A 23,963-nucleotide genomic window follows, 5' to 3' on the forward strand; every position below is an offset into this window, starting at 1 on the left:
ACTTAGATCAAGAACCTAGACATGTTTGGTGCCTATGAACTCGTAATGACATACAGAATCATAGTGGCAGGTCAGTTTTAGCATTTAGTGAACCTATCAAAAAAGCCAAACAAAAAAACAAGTGTGGGATTGCACTTATTTGGCAATTTCACCGCACTTTTGTTTTCCCGTTTTCGAATACACGACATGCTAAAACCAATAATGTCGTTCATAATTACAACTCGTCCCACAAAAAATAAACCCTCACATGGTCATATTGACGGAAAAATAAAAAAGTTATGGCTCTGGAAAGAAGGGGAGCGAAAAACAAAAATGCAAAACTGAAAAAAGCTCCGGTCATTAAGGGGTTAAGGTAATGAATATTCACCTCTCTCCACTCCCACAGACCTCCGATACAACTTGTAGAATATATATACATATCTGCCAACACCAAACGTTTACAGGCCAATTGGACACCCATTACAGGTTGTGCATGGCTTCATGGGTGCGGTTTACAGAGCTATTATACTTTTTATATGTAATGCATAAAGGTAGGCAGTGTTTATAAAAAATATACAAAGATGATACAAAATGGTAACAACCATACGCTATATACAATTACATGAAATAAGGAATAACGAAAGAAAAACAAGATTTTTTTGGCTACTCACCGTAAAATCTGTTTCTCGGAGCCTTCATTGGGGGACACAGGAAACCATGGGTGTATGCTGCTGCCATTAGGAGGCTGACACTATGCACAAAAAAGTTAACTCCTCCTCTGCAGTGAGAAAGCAGTAGGAGAAGCAACAAATGAGAGAAAGAAAACACACAAACTCAAACTGTAACAATATAATACAGAAACAGCTGTTAAACTTGGGAGGGTGCTGTGTCCCCCAATGAAGGCTTCAAGAAACAGATTTTACGGTGAATAGCCAAAAAAATCCTGTTTTCCCGCTTCATTGGGGACACAGGAAACCATGGGACATCCCAAAGCAGTACCCAAGGGAAGGGAACAGCAAAATACTCCATTCAGGTCGGAGAACTCACCGCTGCCGCCTGCAAAATCTTTCTATCAAAGCTGGCATTCGCCGAAGCGTAGGCATGGACCCTGAAACATTTTGTGGATGGAGGACCGATTATCGCTCTGTAGGGCGGAGGTCCTATGAATACCGCCAGGAGGCGCACACTGCCCAGGTAGTGAGTGCCTTAAACCATGGAGAAGGCACTCTGCTCTGATCTGGTGAGCCTCCAATTGTCGTCCGGATCAAGCAAGCAATTTTTGACCGGGAGGCCTCTATACGCACTGATCCGTGTTCCGAAAAAGAAGGGGGGCAGCCTTAGCCAGATAGACGCACGTCGCCCTGACCAGATAACCTGATGAGAGAACACTACAGAGAATGAGCCCTAGCCCAACAAAAAGGAAGGGAATCAAGAACGACGGGTAGAGCCATGATGAGAACGATCACGAGGTACAGGAAGAACACTGAACCTGTGCTGTCACAGTCTCTGCGAAAACTCTGGAAGTGGTTGAGAGCCCGAAAAGGAAGGCGACATATTGAAAATGGACCGCACCATCGCAAAACGCAAGGAATCTCTGAGGCCTTGAAGTAATAAGGACATGGATAAAGGCTTCCATGGAACAAAAAGCACCTGCTAAACGAAGGGACTCCATCCTGAGAAGACAAAGACGGATTTCTCCGTTCAGTAATCTTAGATCCATGATGAGTCACGTGGAGGAAAATCTACCAGGACTGGTCCTGGGGAATCTACCCCTTGCATCACGGAAATGCCCGGAGGATGATTTAAAGGAAACCTTTTTCCTATCCAGGCGAGCCTGTGGCTTCTCTTGGTGGGACAACTCCCCAATCGAAAGGGAAACGTCGGAAATCCCGAAATTCACGTGACAAAGGAGAACAGCGAGGTTTGGCCTGAGGAAGGAGAGAACTTGTCCCGCTGGTGGCCTCCTTAATAATTTGGTCCAACTTGGAGCCAAACACATGGAAACCCTGGAAAGGCAAGTTGGTAAGGGACTTCTTTGAGGGTAAGTCCACCTACCACGCCTTAAGCCAAATGGTCCTTCAGATGGCCACTATATTGCTGGACGCCCAAGCAGCACATGCAGCAGAGTCCAGGGAGGCGAATACCATGTACTTCCCTGCATGAGTAATTTGGTCCACGAGGTCGGCCAATTCCTCCGGTCGGCCTCCAGAAAGACTGCCCTGACGGAACTGTTTAGCCCATGCTGTTATCGACTTTGCCACCCAGGTGGAGGCACAAGCAGGGCACAATGAAGAGGCGGCCACTTCAAAGGCTGACCTTGCAAAGGACTCTATAAGCCTGTCAATGGTGTCCTTCAGAGATTTTCCATCCGGAAGCGGGAGGACTGTACTGGTGGACAGTCTGGAAACCGGAGAGTCCACAGTCGGAGAAGTGGTCCAGTTACCAGTAAGCTCAGGGAAGAAGGGATATACAATGCCGAGGCGCTTACCTCTGTGAAAGTGGCTGGTCGGGTTTTCCTTTTCCCGTTCCTTGGAAAGTATCTCTTCAAATTCTCTATGAGAGGCAAAAACCTTAGGAACTAGTCTTGACCGTCTAAATGAAACCGCCTCTTCTGTGGGTTCTGTAGCAGTATCCTTAATTTTAAAGGTCTGGTTGACAGACACAATGAGGCTCTGGGCCATGACTCTCCTATTAGAGGCCCGGTGAGAGTCCGGATCTGAGTAATCCTCGGACAGCATTTCCGAAACTGCCATGGGAGACTCCAGGGAAGAGGACCAGGGAAAAGATGTCCGTCGGCAGAGGTCAGGGGGACAGAGGGAGCGGGAGGAAGGACTAGAACGACGCTCCCGCCTAGATCAATTATGGCCCCTGAAGGTCGGCAGAGCCGGAGACTCCTGTGATCCTCTAGTAATGCCAGGGGTAGGAAGGGAAAATCTGTCAAGGACGGACACCAGGGACTGCGATACCTCGGTGATGTCCGTGACTGACTGCGACAGAGAGGTAGCCCAAACTAGAATTGGGGCACCACTCTCTCCTGGGGCAAAAAGGGACTCCTGGGTAGAAGGTGCGGGGGGGGGGGGGGGGCGCTGCAGTCCTGACAGAGAGGAAGGTAGGAAGGTGAAGGTAGCTTGCAATTACATGTGGTGCAAACAAAGTGTCTGACAAGAGCAGAGGAAGAAGAGAAGGCAGGAGGGCGAGAGCACTCTCATTTAGGATTATGCATGATGAGAAGCAGACCCACTAATGCCAAAAGGTTAGGGGAGAAAAGGACATTGCAGAGAAGGATGTCAGTGCAGAGCTACTTACAGGATGATGCAGGTCCTGGGGTCTGCTTCCAGGCTGTAGAGGGCTCCAGGATAATCGTGGAGGAGATGAGAGAGTTCCCTGCTGAGAGGCCACCTTCTGGGACTGGATGCCGGCAAATGGCGACCGCAGGGAGGAAGAGGAAAGCCCGCAGGTGAGAAAGCACATGCCGAAGGAGAGAAGAGGGGGCGTTACTTCAAAAGCCTGCTCGGCGGGGCTGAAAGCGGGTGGAGCTAAACGCTGGGGAAATGGACGGAGCTAACAGTCGGGAAGTGGGTGGAGCAAATGGAAGTGGGCGAGGCTAGCACCGCAAACAAAAGGAGGGAGACAGCGGTGCCTGGGAACCCTGCACATCCAAGGTGAAGGGGCGGAGCTAACCGCTGGAAACAGTAGGAGACGGCTTGCTATCGACGGATGGGAAAAAAAGCCCACCCGAAGATGACGAAAAGAGGGCATAGCTAACTGCTGGAGTTAAGCTGCGCTGAAGCCGGGGCCTAAATTTATAACTGAGGCCCCGGAGACAGCGGAGGCCCGGACTGCCTGTCAAGTAACCCAGAATGAATGGTAACCCAGAATGAAGGGGGAAACAGGCGCCCTATATCTAAAAGGAAGGCCCATGTACTAGACACTCTGAATAAAAGGCGGCCCCTCTAACTACAAACCCTCTAACAAACAACTAGAGGGATAGGGGGGCAGTAAAACTCATCCATCTTCTTCTGTCATCTTCCTCCATCTTTACATTATCTTCATTCTTCTGTTTTTTCTTATTCTTTATATTTTTCTTTGTCCGGATCTTCTCCCCTGACACCTCTGGGCACCTGACAGTGAGAGAGAAGAAAGGGATATGTGTACCTCTCCATCCAGACTTTCATTGGACGTCCAAGCCTCTTGGGAATATGGGAGGTTCATGCCTCCTGAAACCGACAGGCTCTGGTGGGCGAGTAGGTAGGAGACGGGCCAGAACCAATGTTCGGATCACCTAAACACTCCTCTGTGTTAGGGTCCTGCCAACAAGACATATGAGGATACAAGGTGGCAGTACACGCCGTACTCAGTCTGTACGTGAGAGCACAGTTGTGACTGTGAATAGGAAGATCCACCTGAAAAGAAATGTCGATCACTGAGGTAGATATGGGTCTAGAAAAAGGGTGTACACTGCGGAGGAGCTACCTTTTTTTCTGTGCATAGTGTCAGCCTCCTAGTGGCAGCAGCATACACCCATGGTTCCTGTGTACGCCATGATGCGATAGAGAAATTACTAAACCTGATGTCATGGAATGGCTCAGAGCTTAGCAAAGGGAAGTGCTCCGATTGGGAAAATGGACAGAACCACAACGAATGCATCTCTTCCAAGGACTGCCAATGACTCAAACCCAAACATTGCATTTTATTAGCTCAATGCTACACCCAACACACCTCTCCTTGATGACCTCATGTGCGAGCCGATTGGTGGATGTACTGGATCTGTTAGAATTTTAGGAGATCCCCAACTTACAGGATATCGTCACCCCTTAAGGTTCCAGGCAGTAGATATTGATGTCTTATTTTTTATCATGATTTTACCGTTACATAGAGATCAAACATTGAATGGTTTGCATCATCTATCAGACTGTTATTAAGCTGTAGGGGTTCTAGTGGCCCCAGAGTGATGTGAGCGAATACTTCACATTTGTCCTTTTGCTACAATGACAAAAATCTATATCTCAAATATTAGATTGACAGAAAATCCCAATATTCATATCTGGACAATGGACACACAACGTCTGGAACATGCTCAGAAGAATCCTTTGAAATGCAGCCTCAGTACTTCTCCCCTGCGTCAACATATCTTAAACAGACTGGCTTTTCTCCAGCAGATATCCTGTTTTCATCACCTGTCCACAGCAAGAGGTCTCTGTTTCAAAGGTTTCAATTAGTTAGTTTCTCAATAGCTATAATTAATCTCACTTCAAAAGGAAGGTTGTAGTGTCAGATCATCTACACTTATGGATCGTTTTCCCTCCTCCTCCTCATATATTCAATTTGTGGGGGGAATGTCCCCTCAACCCTCCCTGGAGATGTCTTATGAATCTTAATTTTCCTCTATGACAATTATCAAAAGAAAAAGTTATGGATCATGGAAGACGAAGAAGAAGAAAAAATATAATGAAAAATTGTGGATCATGAAGGGGTTAATACAAGCGCTGTAACGACAGCTTGCATTTCATCATGTCCCAATAAACACCCAGAATGCTTTGCTGCAAAAAACAGTGAAATAGGGATGTAGCTTGTAATATAATACCGGAATCACTTACTGCATGAATCATCTCCGTCAGTAATGGCTCCGGATCCGGCCTCATGTTCAAGTCCTCCAATTCAAAGCGTACGGCCATGCGCGTCATCTCCAGCTCTTCATCTACAATAGAGGAGCTCCACATCAGCCGTGTGACAGGTTAGGGTTTTACCCAAGTGTACGGTGGCTCGCCTTCTTCCTGCAGCAACTTATTAAATGCTACCCGTCCTTCAGGGTGGGGGGCACCAATGACTACTCCACATTCATTGTAAATACACCATTGTAAATACACACCTGTACTCTGTATCTCCCTCACCTCATTGTAGATTGTACGCTCTCACGAGCAGGGTCGTCTTATTTCGTCTTATTTTGCTTTAATTATTGTATTGTTAGCGTTGTTACTTATGACTTGTGTTTTGAAACTGTTAAACTGTAAAGCGCTGCGGAATATGTTGGCGCTATATAAATAAAGATTATTATTATTTATAGCTTAGCTCTTTTGATGTCTTTACAATTTTTCCAGAAGACACAAAGCGGACACGTGGGACATTGATGCCTTTATGCCACTTTGCGTAACAGCGTAATGTCTTGTAAAAATACATATGTGTTAGTTTTTTCTTACCCAAGTAGAGTCTAAATTGTACAATACCAACTAGCAATAAAATATCAGGATGCGCAAAAATCATATATGGCACTCATCTCTATGATCACACACAGTACACAAGCACCAGGACAGAGGGTGGGAAGATACCTGGCTGCAGGGCCACATCTTACACTCCTACCTCCTCCTTCACATGAACATTAGCAGCAATACAACAACACAAAACGAATATACTTGTAAAGACATAGCATATAGTATAAACTGAGGATAGGTCATTGTACAGAGGGAGGAGGTGAGCTGTGACATCACCTATTGTGAGTGGTGGATCCTGTGTTATCTACTGTATATAGAGGTGTTATCAGTCATTGTACAGGAGGAGGTGAGCTGTGACATCCCCATTGTAAATGGTGAATCCTGTGTTACCTACTGTATATAAAGGGGTGTTATCAGCCATTGTACAGGAGGGGGAAGGGGTGAGCTGTGACAAATTGTGAATGGTGGATCCTGTGTTATCTACTGTATATAGGAAGTGTTATAAGACATTGTACAAGAGGATGTGAGCTGTGACATCACTTATTGTGAATGGTGGATCCTGTGTTATCTACTGTATATAGGAGGTGTTATTGTACGGGAGGAGGTGAGCTGTGACCACCTATTGTGAATCCTATGTTACCTACTGTATACAGAGGTCATTATACAGGAGGAGGAAATGAGCTGTGACATCACTTATTGTGAATGGTGGATCCTAAATGTTACCTACTGTATATAAAGTTATTGTAATCCTGTGTGTGATGGAAATGAGACTGCTGAAAAGTCATCTGCACAGAACAAGACGTACAAGTTTAGCATTAGGCCAAGTATCTCCTGTGAAGCTTGCAAAAATTCTGATTTTTTCATATAGTGATAAAAAAAATGTAAAAACAATAAAAAATATAAATTTAGGCTAAAAATTTGATTGTTTTAACTCCTTCACCCCATGCCTGTTTTCACCTTACAATTATGACCACTGTCACTTTTTAAGGTTATAGCTCTGGAACGCTTCAATGGATCCCTGTGATTCTGACATTTTTTCGTGACATATTGTACTTCCTGATAGTGGTTACATTTCTTTTATATGACTTGGGTTTATTTATCAAAATAATTGAAATTTAGCGAAAAGTTTGCAATTTTCAAACTTTTTATTTTTATGCTCTTAAATCAGAGAGTCATATTGCACAAAATAGTTAATAAATAACATTTTCCACATGTCTACTTTACACCAGCACGATTTTTGAAACAATTTTTGTTACGAAGTTATAAGGGTTAAAAGTTGATCAGCGAGTTCACATTTTCCAACAAAATCATCTTTTTTTTCAGGGACCATCTCACATTTGAAATCACTTTGAGGGGTCTATATGACATAAAATACCCAAAAGTGACACCATTCTAAAAACTGCACCCCTGAAGGTGCTCAAAACCACATTCAAGAAGTTTATTAACCCTTTAAGTGCTTCACAAGAATTAATGGAATGTGGAAGAAAAAACATTTAACTTTTCCCCCAATTTTTTTTTTAATCATATATTTTATACATAACATCTTAAGATAAATATTTCACAGTTCTGTCCACTGCAGATTATAAGTCTTACAATATGAATAATCACTATCATAACAATATTAATGGGGAATCCATATCTTGGTTTGGCACAGTTATATACAGTACGTGACTAAAACTGCCCAATGTGGAATGTAGCATCTATCATATATTTCAATTGAATCTATACAAATATCAAACAGACTTACGCTGTGTGCACACGCTGCGGATCCGCAGCGGATTTGTCCCTGCGGATCCGGAGCAGTTTTTGCTGCGGTGTACAGTACCATTCTAACCTATGGAAATCAAAAACCGCAGTGCAGATGCTGCGGAATTTTCCGCGTGGTTTTTGCTAGTTTCAAATCCGCAGTAAGAATTGCATGTCAACTCTTTCTGCGGATTCCGCAGCGGTTTACCATCTCCTCCAATATGGAGATGATAAACCGCAGGCCAATCCGCAGGTACTGACGAACATGGTAAAATAGGATTTATCTGCGGATTTTGCAGAATCCGCTGCAGAATCCGCAGCGTGTGCACACAGCCTTAGTGGAAATCTCTGCAGTTTTATAGATGCTAGACTAGAGCCGACAATCCATGGAGCCCATTTTTTTTTTAATTTGGAGATGGCCTTCCTTTTCAAATATATGTTTTGTTCCATATTTAATAGCCAATTAATTTTATTTATAATGCTGTTACTGTGGGCGCCTGCTCTGATAACCCAATGCTGGGCTATCAATTTCCTGGCCATATATACCATGGGGGCCACCGCTATTTTACCATGTTCGTCAGTGCTCAGATCTTCTATATATCCCAGTATACATACTAATGGTGAGGGATCTGTATCGACTGAGTATGTTCTATTAATGATCGCTATTACATCCCTCCAGAAAGTTTCCAAAGTGGAGCATGTCCACATCATATGAATCATGTTACCCAGGGATGTTTTACATCTAGCACATAGGGGCCTGGTCGAATTTCACAAAAGTTTTTACATGGGTAGTAGAAGAAAATGGACCCCAAAATTTGTTGTGCAATTTCTACTGAACATGCCAATACTCCATGTGTGTAAAAAATCTACTGTTTGGGCGCATGGCAGGGCTCAGAAGGGAAGGACCGCCGCTTGACTTTTTGAACGCAAAATTGTCTGGAATTGATCGTGGATGCCATGTCTCGTTTGGAAAGCCCCTGATGTGCCTAAACCATGGGCATGGAAACCTCGCACAAGTGACCCCAGTTTGGAAACTACTCAAGGAACTTCTCTAGATGTGTGGTGAGCACCCTGAACACCCAGGTGCTTCACAAAAATGTATAATGTTGAGCTGTGAAAAAGTAAAAAAAATAAATAAATAAAAATGTTTTTTTAGCCCCCAATTTTATTTTTTATTTTTTTTTTTAATTTTCACAAGGGTAACATGAGAAAATAGATGCCAAAAATTGTTGTGCAATTTCTCCCAGATACACAGATACCCCATGGGGGAAAATTAAATTGTTTGGGAACATGGAAGGGTTCAGAACGAAAGGAGCACCATTTGAATTTTTGAATGCAAAATTTGCGGGAATCATTAGCTCACGCCATGTCGCATTTGGAGAGCCCTGATGTGCCTAAACAGTGGAAACCCCCAACAAGTGACGCCATTTTGGAAACTAGATGCCTCAAGGAATGTATCTAAGATGTGTGGCGAGCACATTGAACCCAAGGTGCTTCACAGAATTTTAGCTGAGCCCTTAAAATTAAAAAAAAAATAAATAAAATAATTTTTCCCCAAAAAAATATTCTAGTAGCCCAATTTTTTTTTTATTTTCACAACGGTAACAGGAGAAAATGCACAGGGAAGAAGCACCATATTGGAGTTCAGATTTTGCTGGAATGGTTTGAGGATGCCATGTCACATTGGTAGAACCACTGAGGAGCCAGAACAGGAGAAACGCCCATAAGTGGCATCAATTTACAAACTACACCTCTCAATGAGTATGTTGACACCACATGTGTCTCACCGATTTTTATACTATTGGGCAGTGAAGAAAGAATCATTAAATTTTTGCAACTGAAATGTTTTAGCTCCAATTTTTTTTTATTTTTATAAGGGCTAATAGGAAAAAATGTATCTCAGCTTGTTGTGTAATTTCTCCTGAGTGTGCCAATACCATACATGTAACCAGGAAATACTTTTCAGGCACAATGCAAAGCTCAGAAGGCAAGGAGTGCCATACTATCGTGCAGATTTCACTCTTAGGCTGCGTTCACACGTTGCGTTTTTTTTCCCCACGTTTTCGCTGTGATTTTCCGCTGCAAAAACGATGCAAAAAACACTAAGAAAACGCATCCCATACAAACCTATGGGATTCCGCATTGCTGAGCCAATGTTGCAGATTTTACCGCTGCGGAATCGCAATAGCAGTAAAATCCGCAGCATGGTCATTCTTTTTGCGGAATCGTGGCGATTCCGCACACATAGGAATTCACTGATCCGCTTACTTTCCGCATGTGGCTATGCCCACCATGCGCAAAGTAAGCGGATCATGTGCGGATGGTACCCAGGGCCTGGAGGAGAAGAGACTCTCCTCCAGGTGCTGGGTACCATAATCCTGTAAAAAATAGAATACAAATAAAAAATAGAGATATACTCACCCTCCGGCGGTCCCCAAAGTCCTTCCTGGCTCTCACCACACTCCCGGCATCTTCCGGTCCCAGTAATGCTTTGCGGGAATGACGGCGATGACATGAGCGTGACGTCATCTCAGGTCCTTCGCGCAAAGCATTACTGGGACCGGAAGATGCCGGGAGCGCCGCAGAGCAGATCGGGGGCCGTCGGAAGGTAAAGAATAACAATATATATACATTTTTTTTAATTATTTTAACATCCTGCCCATCACATTCCAAGCAATGGAATGCGCAAGCATCCCGCAAGCGAAAAACGCTTGCAAAACGCAGTAAAACGCATGCGAATTCGCATGCGTTTTACCCGCGGCGGGAGTGTGGAAATGTTGCGGAAATTTCCGCAGCATTTCTGCAACGTGGGTACATAGCCTTATGGTTTGCAGGTGCCATGTCACATTGACAGAGCCTGAGGTGCCAGAACAGCAGAGCCCCCCATAAGTGACCCTATTTTACAAACTAAATGACTCAATGAATTTATATAGGGGTGCAGTGATCATATTGAAAGCACAGGTGGATCACAGAATTTTATACCATTGGGTGACAAAGAAGAAATTATTACATTTTTACCACAAAAAGATTGTTTTATGCCCAGTTTATATTTTCACACTGGAAAAAGGCACCAAAATTTGTCCCACAATTTCTGCTGAATGTAGAAATACCCCATATGTGGCTGTACAGTACTGCTTAGCTATACAGCAAGACTTGGGAGGGACAGATCACTATTTTCCTCCAGGAGTGCAGATTTTCCTAGAACTCTATGCAGACTCCATATACAGAGCCCCTAAGTGCTAGAAAAGCAGAACCCCCCCCTCAAGTGACCACATTTTGGAAATTAAACCCCTTTCGGAATTTATCTACAGGTGTAGTGATGATTTTGACTCCATGGGTGTTTTCCAGAAACAGGCAGCAGTGTATGTTGCTAAATGAAAATTGCAAATCTGCTATTGTAGTGACCAGTACATTATGCCAAAGCTCATGCTTCTGGAGACACACACCTGTAAATTAGATGGGCTCTCATCGCCGCAGAAATGTTAAACATGTTGGCTCTAAATGTGGATTAAGCACACTGGGGCTCAGAAGGAAAGGTGGGCATTTGGGAGCGCAGAATTCACTGATTTCTTTTGGGTTTGAAGAGCCGTTTCGTTATTCTGGAGACTTTGTGCTACCAGTATCGTGGAAACTCCCTATATTTCCATTAACAGATGACAGATTTGAGTGAGGGCTTACTTTACTGGGAACATTTTACATAGCATTATGGATCACATTTATCCGGCGTTGTACGCTGAGCACTTTCATTGGAGTTTCCATCTATATCTCGGCGTGATGTGATTGAGATGAAACCTGTGAGGGAGCCATTCACTATAAAGAGGCAGCAGAGTTACTCTGACTTCGTCTGGCCTCTGTTCAGCAGTGTCCTCTTTTCAGAAGTGCACACAGCTGTGGCAGACTGAGCTTTTATGCACACCGAAAAAGACGGACACCGCCGGATCACAGGTCCTATGGCGTCAACTGTACCTCCATCTGCCTCATTAAAGGGAATCTTCCGCCGGGGTTTCCACCTAAATAACACATTTCACAGATTTACATGGAAACTCTGGTGTAAGCGCTCAGTGTAGAGCACAGGATAAATGTGCGCTGACCTTACTCTGAATCTTTGGGATGCAGAATGAACAAACTAACAGTAGGTGAAGAATTGGTTTTATTTCCTTGTGCAAAATAAGTGATTAGACGACTTTATTCTTTGAGTCAGGGCGATTACAGAGATACCAGATTTATATTGTTATTTTCTGTTTGGCTGCTGTCACACACTAAAAGACGCTTTTTATTGCACATAGCAATATTTTAAGAGCTATAATTTTTCCATATTTTGGCCCACAGAGTCATGTCAGGGCAATATTTTTCCGGGAGGAGTTGACGTTTTATTGGTACCATTTTTGGGCTCATGAGATTTTTTCTGATCGTTTTCTATTCCGATTTTTGGGAGACAGAATGAACAACAAAAACCAGCAATTCAGGAATTGTGTTTTTTTTTATGCCATTCTTAATGTGGTAAAATTGATGAGGCAATTTTATTCTTGCGGTCTGTACGATCACAGTGATACCACATTTATATCTTCTTTTTATGTTTTGGTGCTTTTACATAATAAAAACTATTTTACAGAAAAAAAATTATTTTTGTATCAATTTATTCTGAGCGCTAGAACTTTTTATTTTTCCACTGATGGAGATGTATGGCAGCTTGTTTTTTGCATGACAAGATGATGTTTTCAGCTGTACCATTTTTACTTACATTCAGCTTTTTGATTGCGTTTTATTTCATTTTTTGTTCGGCGGTATGATAAAGCATTGTTTTTTGCCTCATTTTTTTTTTTTTTTAAATAAAACCAACACTTCACATGCTGTTGATTTTTTCATTCTGCCTCCCAAAGATCGTAGTAAGACTTGGCGCACATTTATCCTGCGCTCTGCGCTGAGTGTTTACATCGAGGTATCCGTGTAAATCTCTGAAATACATGATTCAGGTGGAACCTCTAGTTGAATATTCCCTATAAGGAGGCAGATGGAGGCACTGTGGTCGCCGTCTGACCTGTGATGTCCATCTTTTTAGGATTGCAGAAAAGTGGCTTCGGCCACAGTTTTGTGCACTTCTGAAAAGAAGGACACCGCGGAACAGAGGCCAGACGGAGTCCAGAGTAAATCTGCTGCCTCACTAGTGAATGGATCCATCAGGGGTTTCATCTGAATTACGTCACTCAGATTAAGATGGAAACCCCAAAGCAACTGCTCAGCTATAGAGCGCCGGATAACTGTGATCCCAAACGTTATCTAAAATGTTCCCAATAAAAGTAAGTCCCCACTCAGATCTGTCATCTGTTAACGTAAATATAGGGGGCTTCCACGTTACTGGTAGCACAAAGGCTCTGGAAAAGCGAAATGGCTCCTCACCCGTTAAAAGAAATTCAGCAAATTCTCCACTCCCAAACCCAAATGCCCCCCTCCCTTCTGAGCCCCAGTGTGCCTAAACCACATATAGCACATGTTTGGCATTTCTATAGTGATGAGAGCCCGCCTAATTTACGAATGCGTGTATCCAGAAGCATGGGCTGGGCATAATGTACTGGTGACTGCAACGTACTGGTCACTACAAAGGCAGTTTGCAGTTTTCACTCAGCAACATCCACTGCTGCCTGTTTCTGGAAAACACAGATGAAGTAAAACTCGTCACTACATCCGTAGATAAATTCCCAAAGGGCTATAATTCCCAAAGGGCCATAAATGTGGTCACTTGGGGGGGGAAGGATTCGGCTTTTCCAGCACTTAGGGGCTCTTTATATGGAATCCACAAACTAGTCTAGGAAAATCTGTGTTCCAGGAGGCAAATAGCGCTCTGCCCCTCATGAGTCAGACTGTATGGCAAAGTAGTACTGTACAGACAACGTTTGGGGCATTTCTACATTCAGCAGAAATAGTGGGACAAATTCTGGTGCCATTTTTACCTATTTCCCAGTATGAAAATGTAAAACTTGGGGCTAACACACAATCTTGGTGGTAAAAAAGTAAATTATTTTTTCTTCACTGCCCAATGGTATAAAAGTTTGTGACACACCTGTGGTGTCAATATGATCACTGGGGTCACTTATGGGAGGTTCCGCTGTTCTGGCACCTCAGGGGCTCTGTCAATGTAACATGGCACCCTCAAACAAGTATAGCAAAATCTGCACTGTAATATGGCGCTACTTCCCTTCTGAGATTTGCACTGTGCCTCAAAAGTAGTTTTCGACCACATATGGGGTATCGGTTAACGCAGCAGAAATTGCACAACAAACTTTGGGGTCCATTTTCTCCTCTTTCCCTTGTGAAAATACAAAATATGTAGCTAAAAAAAGATTTTTGTGGGAAAAATGTGATTTTTCTTTTCACGGCTTAATGTTATAAACTTCTGTGAAGCAACTGGGGGTTCAAGGTGCTCAATACACATGTAGATAAGGTCCATAAGGGGTCTAGTTTCTTCTTGAATGTGCTTTTGAGTACCTTGAGGGATGTAGTTTTTAGAATGGTGTCATTTTTGGATATTTTCTCTCATATAGGACCCACAAACTCACTTCAAATGTGAGGTGGTCCTTTAAAAAAATGGTTTTGCAAATTTTGTTTTAAAAAGGAGAAATCGCTGGTCAACTTTTAACCCTTATAACTTCCTAACAAAAAAAAAAAATAGGGATTTTTGTGTACTCACCGTAAAATCCTTTTCTCCGAGCCATTCATTGGTGGCACAGAGACAGTGGGTGTTATGCTGCTGCCACTAGGAGGACACTAAGCAAACCAGAAAAACGTTACCTCCTCCCCTGCCGTATACACCCCGTAGCTGGATGAGATATCTCCAGTTCAGTGAAAAAGGCAGTAGGAGCTTAAACAGTCAACAATAACGAACTATGTCAAAACCTAAGAATGCTACAAATGAGCCAGTAGGCTAAACAGGGCGGGTGCTGTGTCCCCCAATGAATGGCTCAGAGAAAAGGATTTCACGGTGAGTACACAAAAATCCATATTTCTCCTACGCCTCATTGGGGGACACAGAGACAGTGGGACGTCCTAAAGCAGTCCCTGGGTGGGGAGCATACATCTGCTAATACCCCATGTACCTCTGAGTTAAGACTGAGGTACTGCCGATTGCAGGATGCGTCTGCCGAGAGCTGCATCTGCAGAGGCCTGAGAATGAATTTGGTATTGTTTTGAAAAGGTATGCAGACTGGACGAAGTCGCAGCCTTGCAGACCTGTTCTGCCGAGGCCTGGTGCCGAATGGCCCAAGAAGCGCCCACTGACTGAGTAGAGTGCGTCTTAATCCCCGCTGGGACAGGCGCATTCCTGACATGGTAGGATTCCTGAATCGCTGAGCGAATCCACCCGGCTAGCTTTGCTTTGGACGCGGCTATTCCCTTCCTATGCCCCTCAGGAAGTATGAACAGGGCATCTGACATGCAGAAGGGAGCCGTCCGCGAGATGTACCGTCTCAGCACCCTAACCACATCCAGGGTGTGGAGGGCCTTCTCAAAGCGATGGACTGGCGCCGTACAAAAGGAAGGCGGAAACGACCTTGGGCAGGAAGGACGGGGACGTCCTGAGAACTACCTTGTCCTGATGAAAATTCAGGAACGGAGAACGGCAGGACAGAGCTGCCAATTCCAAAACTCGTCTGATTGACGTAATTGCTACTAGAAAGGCCACTTTCCAAGAGAGGATGGTCAATGACACATCCTGCAGCAGTTCAAAAGGATCCTCTTGTAAGGCCCCGAAAACCAGGTTAAGGTCCCATGGTTCTAATGGCCTTCTATAAGGAGGCGTCACATGGGTGACTCCTTGAATAAACGTCTTGACCTGAGGTTTGGTGGCAATTCATTGTTGGAAAAGCACTGACAAGGCCGAAATTTGGCCCTTGAGCGAGCTAAGCCCGAGGCCTGATTTTAATCCGGATTGAAGAAACTCCAATATGCCCAGAATGGAGAACACCAGTGGGGAACGACCATGATCCTTGCACCATGAAAATAAGATTTTCCTGGTGCGGTGATAATACGTCTGGATACGGGCTTCCTAGCACTAATCATGGTGGAAATGATGTCGAGAGAGAATCCAGCCTGTGTTAAAATCCAGGATTCAACGGCCATGCCGTCAAAGACAGGGCCCCGGAGTTCTGGTGGTAAATCGGGCCCTGAGAAAGCAGATCTGAGCGATCTGGAAGTCGCCAGGGAACGTCGGCGATTAGTTGTATTAGTTCCACATACCATCCTCGGTGCGGCCAATCTGGCGTGACTAGGATCACTGGTACCCCCTCCGCTCTGATCTTCTTGATGACTCTCGGAAGCAAGGGAAGAGGGGGAAGATGTACGGAAGCCGGCAGAACTAGGGCGTCCACTCCGATGGCGCATGGATCGCGCGATCGGGCAATGAACCGACACACCTTGTTGTTTAGCCTGGAGGCCATGAGGTCCACATCCGGAGTCCCCCAACGAAGACACATCTGGTGAAAGACTTCCGGATGAAGAGACCACTCTCCTGAGGCAATGCCTTGGCGACTGAGAAAATCTGCCACCCAATTTTCTACGCCGGGGATGTGAATTGCGGAGATGGATGAATGGTTGGTCTCGGCCCAATGAAGGATGTGACTCACTTCGTGCATGGCCATCCTGATCCGGGTACCTCCCTGGCGGTTGATATACGTTACAGCCGTGGCATTGTCTGATTGGATCCTGATGGGGTGACCTGCAAGGAGATGGTGGAAACTCCGTAAGAGCAAATCTGATCGCTCGTATCTCCAAAATGTTGATGGGGAGACGTGATTCTCGGGTTGACCAAGACCCTGTGCTGTGAGATGACGAAAGACCGCACCCCAGCCGAGAAGACTTGCGTCGGTGGTTACTACCAACCATCTTACTGGGAGAAAAGACCTCCCTTGATTCAGGGACGACCTCAGAGTCCACCACTAGAGGGCTTGCCTGACCCGCAGGGACAGAAGGATCCAAAAGGTCCAGGGAGAAGGGTTCTTGTCCCAAGCTGACAGAACGCGTGTTGTAAGGGACGGAGATGGAACTGTGCAAACGGAACTGATTCCATGGCAGCCACCATTTTCCCAAGAACGCTCATACTGAAACGAATGGAGTGAGAAGCCGGACGGGAAAGAGTCCGCACTGCCTGTTGTAAGGCTTGCGTCTTTTCCGAAGGGAGAATGACCAACCCGCGGGAAGTGTCCAAGATCATCCCTAAAAAGGAAATTTGCTGAGCCGGTTTCGGGGAAGACTTTGCGAAGTTTATCTTCCACCCCAGGCGTGAAAGTGTATTTACTGTTATCTCCACAGATTCTTCGCAGGCTGGAAGGAACGGACCCTTGATGAGGTCGTCCAGATACGGTAACACTACTACTCCCCGAGAGTGGAGAATGGCCATGACAGCCGCCATGACCTTGGTAAAGACCCTGGGGACAGTAGCGTGTCCGAAGGGCAAGGCCACGAACTGGAAGTGTTCCTCGTGAATTGCAAAACGCAGGAACTGCTGGTGAGACGGGCAGATCGGAATGTGAAGGTAAGCGTCCTTGATGACTATGGATGCTAGGAACTCTCCTTTTTCCATGGAAGCGACCACTGACCGGAGAGATTCCATTCGGAATCGCCGAACCGTCACAAACTGATTTAATAGTTTGAGATCCAGAATGGGTCGCATCGTGCCGTCTTTCTTTGGAACCACAAAAAGGTTTGAATAAAATCCTCTGAACCTCTCGTGATGAGAGACCGAAATGATGACTCCATCCCTTAAGAGGGCCTGAACAGCCCGAAGGAAGGCTCTTGTCTTACCCTTGGGCGGAGAGGACAACTCTATCTTGTATCCGGAGGACACCAGCTCCCTGACCCACTTGTCGTGGACGACCGCAAGCCAGGTGTGGCTGAAGGAAAGTAGGCAGCCGCCTACTTTGTCGGCGTCCGCCGGATACCGCAACAAGTCATTGGGTAGATCTATGAGACCTGGCTCCCTTGGAACCAGAAGCCCTAGGTCTGGGTTTCCAAGGGCGGTTAAGTCTGTACGAGACCTGGGAGCCTCTGTCTCCGCGCGGAGACGTACCTGATCCGAAAGAGAAGGTAGAGGATGACCAACAGGAATTGTTGCGAAAGGAACAAAAGCGTGTCGGCTGTTGGTTGCGAAACGGCCAAGCAGCTTTTTGTTGAGGGAGGAATTTACTTTCCCCCCCCGGTAGCATCAGAAATGAGCTGATCTAGTTTCTCTCCAAAAAGACGACCCGTTTGAAACCGGAGAGAAGTCAAGGATCTTTTAGATGCGGCATCCGCCCGCCAGTCGCGGAGCCATAGGGCTCTTCTAATGGAGATCGCGTTAGCGGCAGTTTGAGCATCGCAATTGGCGGCATCAAAAGAGGCGTCCACTACAAAGTCCGCTGCGTGAATTATCTGCCCGGCGACCGTGGTTGCTTCCGGAAGAAGATTGGTGTCCTGGAAGGAGGTAATCAAGACCTCTGCCCAAGCGGACATTGCTTTCGTGACCCAAATTGCCGCGCAAGATGGAAAAGGGGCTGCTCCTGAAGCTTCAAAAAACTGAACGGGCAAGGTAGTCAATCTGATAATCGGAGGGGTTTCTGATCGAGGAGCCCTCGGACACGGACAGAAGCGTTTTTGAAGCTAGACGCGATACAGGCGGGTCCACCGGAGGGGACTGTAACCAATCTTTCATTAGGTCTGGGTCAAAAGGGTATTTAGCCTGAGTAGACTTTTGCCCTGTGAACGGCTTATGCGGACGATCCCTATGTTGCTGGACAACTTCCTTAAAGTCCGGATGGCTGGTAAATAACATGCGCACCCGCTTGGTTCTCTTAAGTGAAATAGGATGTGCTCGAGCGGGAACATTATCCTCATCCAACTTCAGAATCCTGTTAACTGATTCTATGAGAATCAAGCGACGTGTCAGAATCAAATTCAGAGTCATGCTCGCTGAGAACTCCAGGAGAGGGAGAGCGAGAGACAGGAGTCGCAGATGCAGAGGCGCGAACGGGGCTAGGGGAAGCGTCATGGGTCCGCTTTCTAGAGCCCCGACCATCCCTTGAAGGAGTACGGCCCCTGCTGGTGGACGGTTCCCGTTCGACGCCAGAACCTTCCTCGGGGGGTAAGGACGCCTTCTGGCTTAAAGAGCCCTCCCGGAGGGAGAATATAGCCTGGGTCAGAGACTCCACCGACCGTGACAGGGACGCAGCCCACTCAGGGGTACTAAACGCAGGTGACCTGTCAGCAGCGGCGGCAAGGGGCGATTGAGCGCAGGTCGGGGCGCAGGCCGAGTCGCAGTCAATGCATAACGGATTAGTCTGTGCACTAGGTAAGGCAGACTTGCAAGAGGTACACACGGTAAAAACGCAGTGTGCTTTTTAGCAGCCCGTTTCGCTTCCTTAGATTGAGACATAGCGCTCCTGAAAGGGTTAACGGCAGAGTCTGCTGCAGCTGCAGGGAACATGCCGGGAAGGGGTTAAGCTTTAATCTGATGGCAGATGCACCTTAACTGGTCCTATGTTGTGTCCCCCGGGAGGAATGGCGGTGGCCCTGCTGTGTCACCCGGTATCCGGCAGAATGCTCGCTTCACAGCTTCCAGAGCAGGCTGAGGTAAAGGAATATGGCCCCCGAGATTATAATTGCGCGTCTCGTCAGGGATGAGAGGCGCCAGGGCGAGGGGGCGGCAATAATGGCGCGGGCGGCACTATTCAAATTGCGGCCTAGTAGGCCGGAAAAGCCGGGGGCTAGATTTTTGAGCCTACCCGAGGTAGGCGGGCCGGGGCGGCGCTAGTGAGCGGTTCTATTTAAATTGCGGCCTAGCAGGTCGGAATGCCGGGGACTAAATTTTTCAGGCTACCAGCGGTAGCGCCGAGGGAGGCGGGTGCACCGCCACTGACGCTACATCAGCGCTACTCCCGGGGGACAGGACCCGACCCCATACCTCTACTCCAGTGCTCAGCGCTGTCCGGCCATCCATGCAGGCTCTCATCCTCCAGGGCCCATGTAGCAGAGCTGGAGGAGTTCTTAAAGGGGCCATGCTCAATCGATCCTCCCTATGATAGGGGGATGGAGAGCTATGGGGCTGATTCAGGGCCAACGTAAGCGCTGTCCAGTCTTCTCCGTTACGTGCGCCTGCCCTCATATTCGTGGATTACCGGACTCCGGACGCAAGCATCATCGCCAATGCTAGAGGAATCAGCCCCAAACGTCGCAGGAAGTGTACGTGAAGGGTTACTCCACGTGCTTGCCTGTTGTTGGTTCGGGGGAGAGCGGGCCGTAGAAAGGAACCGTCGCCCCCTTCACTCCGTTAATTAAAAAATAAAAATTTACAGAAAAATTCAAAAATAAAATAAAAACGGTGGGGCCTGAAACCAGACCCAAGTGCCTCCTACAGACACTAAGCATGAACAGGAGATATCTCATCCAGCAAGAGGGTGCATACTGCAGGGGAGGAGATAACTTTTTTCTGGTTTGCTTAGTGTCCTCCTAGTGACAGCAGCATAACACCCACTGTCTCTGTGTCCCCCAATGAGGCGTAGGAGAAAGTATGTTTCCAAAATTGTTCTGATGTAAAGTAGACATGTGGAAAATGTTATTTAGTAACTATTTTGTGCGATATGACTCTCTGATTTAAGGGCATAAAAATTAAAAGTTTGAAAATTGCGAAATTTTAAAAATTTTAGCCAAATTTCTGTTTTTCTTTCACAAATAAACACAAGTCATACTAAAGAAATTTTACCACTATCATAAAGTGAAATGTGTTGTGAGAAAATCTAAGAATCACCGGGATCCATTGAAGCGTTTCAGAGTTTTTACCTCATAAAGTGACAGTGGTCAGAATTATAAAAATTGGCCTGGTCCTGAAGGTGAAAAGAGGCTTCGGGGCAAAGGCTGGAGACAAAACAGCAATTTCCATTTCCCAGCAGCCTCGGTGTTCATGTTTGTGGTTAGAGGCTACGTCAGCACCCCCTGCAATGTTCACTTAGGGAAGAATGGACATTAGGAGTCAAAATGCCACCCCGCTCGATGCAGGTATAGTCGCACATTACACATCACTTTTGAAAAATGCAGCGAGGGGAGGCGCACAACATGTGAACACCTAATGAAATAGAAAGCAGTTTCAAGAAGTAGGGTGAAGAGTAACAAGATAAAGGATCTCCACCTGACAACCGTGGCTGGAGGACCACTTCTGACAACAGACTAACCACCGTGTCCAGGCCTTTGGCGTCTGCAGATACTGCATACATTGTGGTGTCCCTGAAAGAAGACAATAAGAACATATTATCCCATGTCACGGCCCTACACGAGCACAAATTATTGGGATTAAACTTCAATACCAGACACCTCCTGTCGACAAAAGTGGCGCTGTTTCTAAGAAAACTAAAAACTGTGCAATAATGATTAGTACACCTACAAGTAGTGTATAGATAATCAAGCATACAGTGCCTTGCGAAAGTTTAAAGCCAGATTTGGATACAAAATGATTTCCAAAACTTTAAACATCCCAAGGAGGACTGTGCAAGCGATCATATTGAAATGGAAGGAGAATCATACCACTGCAAATCTACCAAGACCCGGCCGTCCCTCTAAACTTTCATCTCAAACAAGGAGAAGACTGATCAGAAATGCAGCCAAGAGGCCCATGATCACTCTGGATGAAATGCAGAGATCTACAGCTGAGGTGGGACAGTCTGTCCATAGGACAATCAGTCGTACACTGCACAAATCTGGTCTTTATGGAAGAGTGGCAAGAAGAAAGCCATTTCTCAAAGATATCCATAAAAAGTGTCGTTTAAAGTTTGCAACAAGCCACCTGGGAGATGCACCAAACATGTGGAAGAAGGTGCTCTGGTCAGATGAAACCAAAATCGAACTTTTTGGCAACAATGCAAAATGATATGTTTGGCGTAAAGGCAACACAGCTCATCACCCTGAACTAATCATCCCCACTGTCAAACATGGTGGTGGCAGCATCATGGTTTGGGCCTGCTTTTCTTCAGCAGGGACAGGGAAGATGGTTAAATTTGATGGAAAGATGAATGGAGCCAAATACAGGACCATTCTTGAAGAAAACCTGTTGGAGTCTGCAAAAGACCTGAGACTGGGACGGAGATTTGTCTTCCAACAAGACAATGATCCCAAACAAAGCAAAATCTACAATGGAATGGTTCACAAATAAACGTATCCAGGTGTTAGAAAGGCCAAGTCAAAGTCCAGACCTGAATCCAATCGAGAACCTGTGGAAAGAGCTGAAAACTGCTGTTCACAAACGATCTCCATCAAACCTCACTGAGCTCGAGCTGTTTGCCAAGGAAGAATGGGCAAGAATTTCAGTCTCTCGATGTACAAAACAGAGACATACCCCAAGCGACATGCAGCTGTAATCGCAGCACAAGGTGGCGCAACAGAGTATTAAGTTAATGGGGCCAAATAATATTTCCACAAAAATTTTAAATAACCAATACATTTTATTCAAATTCACAATTGTGACCCACTTGTTGTTGATTCTTCACCAAAAATTTACATTTGGTATCTTAATGTTTGAAGCATGTGTAGGGAGTCGACTCGTTCAGGTGCAGCTGGAAACAATCATGAGACAGGTTCTTCCAAAGTTCATGAGGTTTATTTGCGTCATAAACCCACAAAGCAGTATATCACGAAAAATAGCCTTTAGCTTAGGCAAAAAGAACACAAACGTCTGTGGCTTCAGACTCAGACCGGGAGTCTCAGCACACATGGGAGGCTTAGTCCTCCCCACCTACAACTGCCTGGTTCAAGACCAGGCTACATTATAAGGGTGTAGCCACATCCACAAACCCAGCAGCTGACTGGTCACGTGACTGTGCCCTCACCACAGGTCCTTTCAAAAGATTAGTAATTCATCAATATCTATTATGCCTTACATTACGGAGACAAGCCATCTCTGAGACACATATCGCCCATCGATTATACAACCCTTAGCCACGCCACACATGATATGTGCGAAAAGGTTGAAAAGTTCCAGGGGGCCGAATACTTTCGCAAAACACTGTATACGAGAAGCATTTTCACAAATGGAAATATAGTGGACAGGTACAGTGGGCATGTGGGGGGGGGGGGTCTGTATATACTGGTCAGCTGATTCCTCTATGCATTAGCACTTTATAATCAGCCTTGATTTATTTTTGATCTGTTGTCATGTAACTATTTCCATACACTTGATTATATATATTCTCCTTGTAGGTGTACTAATCATTATTGTGCACTGGATATCAGAGATACTCTATATATGAACATTGATTAAAATGAGGGTGATCGATTGTTATATACAATTCATTTTATCTTATTGGATTTATTGTACATTTATTAAGTAGCTGGCCTTATTATATTATACATTTTCTATGATGCGTTAAGAACCATTTAATATATAGATTTTCTGATCTTCTGATTTTCTGCACTTAATCTCAGAGTCATTTGCTCCTTATTAGTTATACTGTTTATCGTCTATTGCACTAATATGGTAGTAGTCATACACACACATATGCTCTAGCCATAGATAAATTATACTATATTATCCTTACTATTTGGCTCATCCTTTGTATCAATAGCTTCTAATTTAATCTCCTACCCCCCTGTATTTTTTTCCACTTGTGGGAATTTTCCCTTTCTAATGTCATGTATTATTGAAATAAAATATTGTTTGTAAATCCTTTGGTTGTGTATCATATTTTTAAGTTGTAAATATACGCTCTACAGACACTGCTCAAAAAAACAAAGGGAACACTAAAATACCACATCCTAGATATCTCTGAATGAAATATTCCAGCTGTAAATTTTTATTCATTGCATAGTGGAATGTGCTCAAAACAATAAAACATAATTATCAATGTAAAGCAAAATTAATATCCCATGGAGGTCTGGATTTGGAATGATACTCAAAATAAAATTGGAAAGTCAAATTACAGGCTGATCCAACTTCAGTGGAAATGGCTCATGACAAGGAAAAGATGCTCAGTAGTGTGTGTGGCCTCCACGTGCCTGTATGACCTCCCTACAAAGCCTGGG

The 23,963-nt window shown here is 45.2% G+C and overlaps 1 protein-coding gene across 2 annotated transcripts in view; it reads right to left on the minus strand.

The window, feature by feature from the left end:
- Positions 1–23,963, minus strand: part of PMPCA (peptidase, mitochondrial processing subunit alpha) — a 78,962-nt gene that overhangs the window by 28,705 nt on the left and 26,294 nt on the right. For both annotated transcript variants that reach the window (XM_073541057.1, XM_073541058.1), the window contains exons 5-6: positions 21,082–21,176; positions 5,577–5,677 (exon numbers count right to left, since the gene is read on the minus strand). In XM_073541057.1, the coding sequence (XP_073397158.1) occupies positions 5,577–5,677; positions 21,082–21,176 (196 nt within the window). The remainder of the gene's footprint in view (positions 1–5,576; positions 5,678–21,081; positions 21,177–23,963) is intronic.

The sequence above is a fragment of the Dendrobates tinctorius genome, unplaced genomic scaffold (genome assembly GCF_039654945.1).
Source record: "Dendrobates tinctorius isolate UK_male_01 unplaced genomic scaffold, ASM3965494v1 ptg000120l, whole genome shotgun sequence".
Lineage (NCBI taxonomy): Eukaryota > Metazoa > Chordata > Amphibia > Anura > Dendrobatidae > Dendrobates > Dendrobates tinctorius.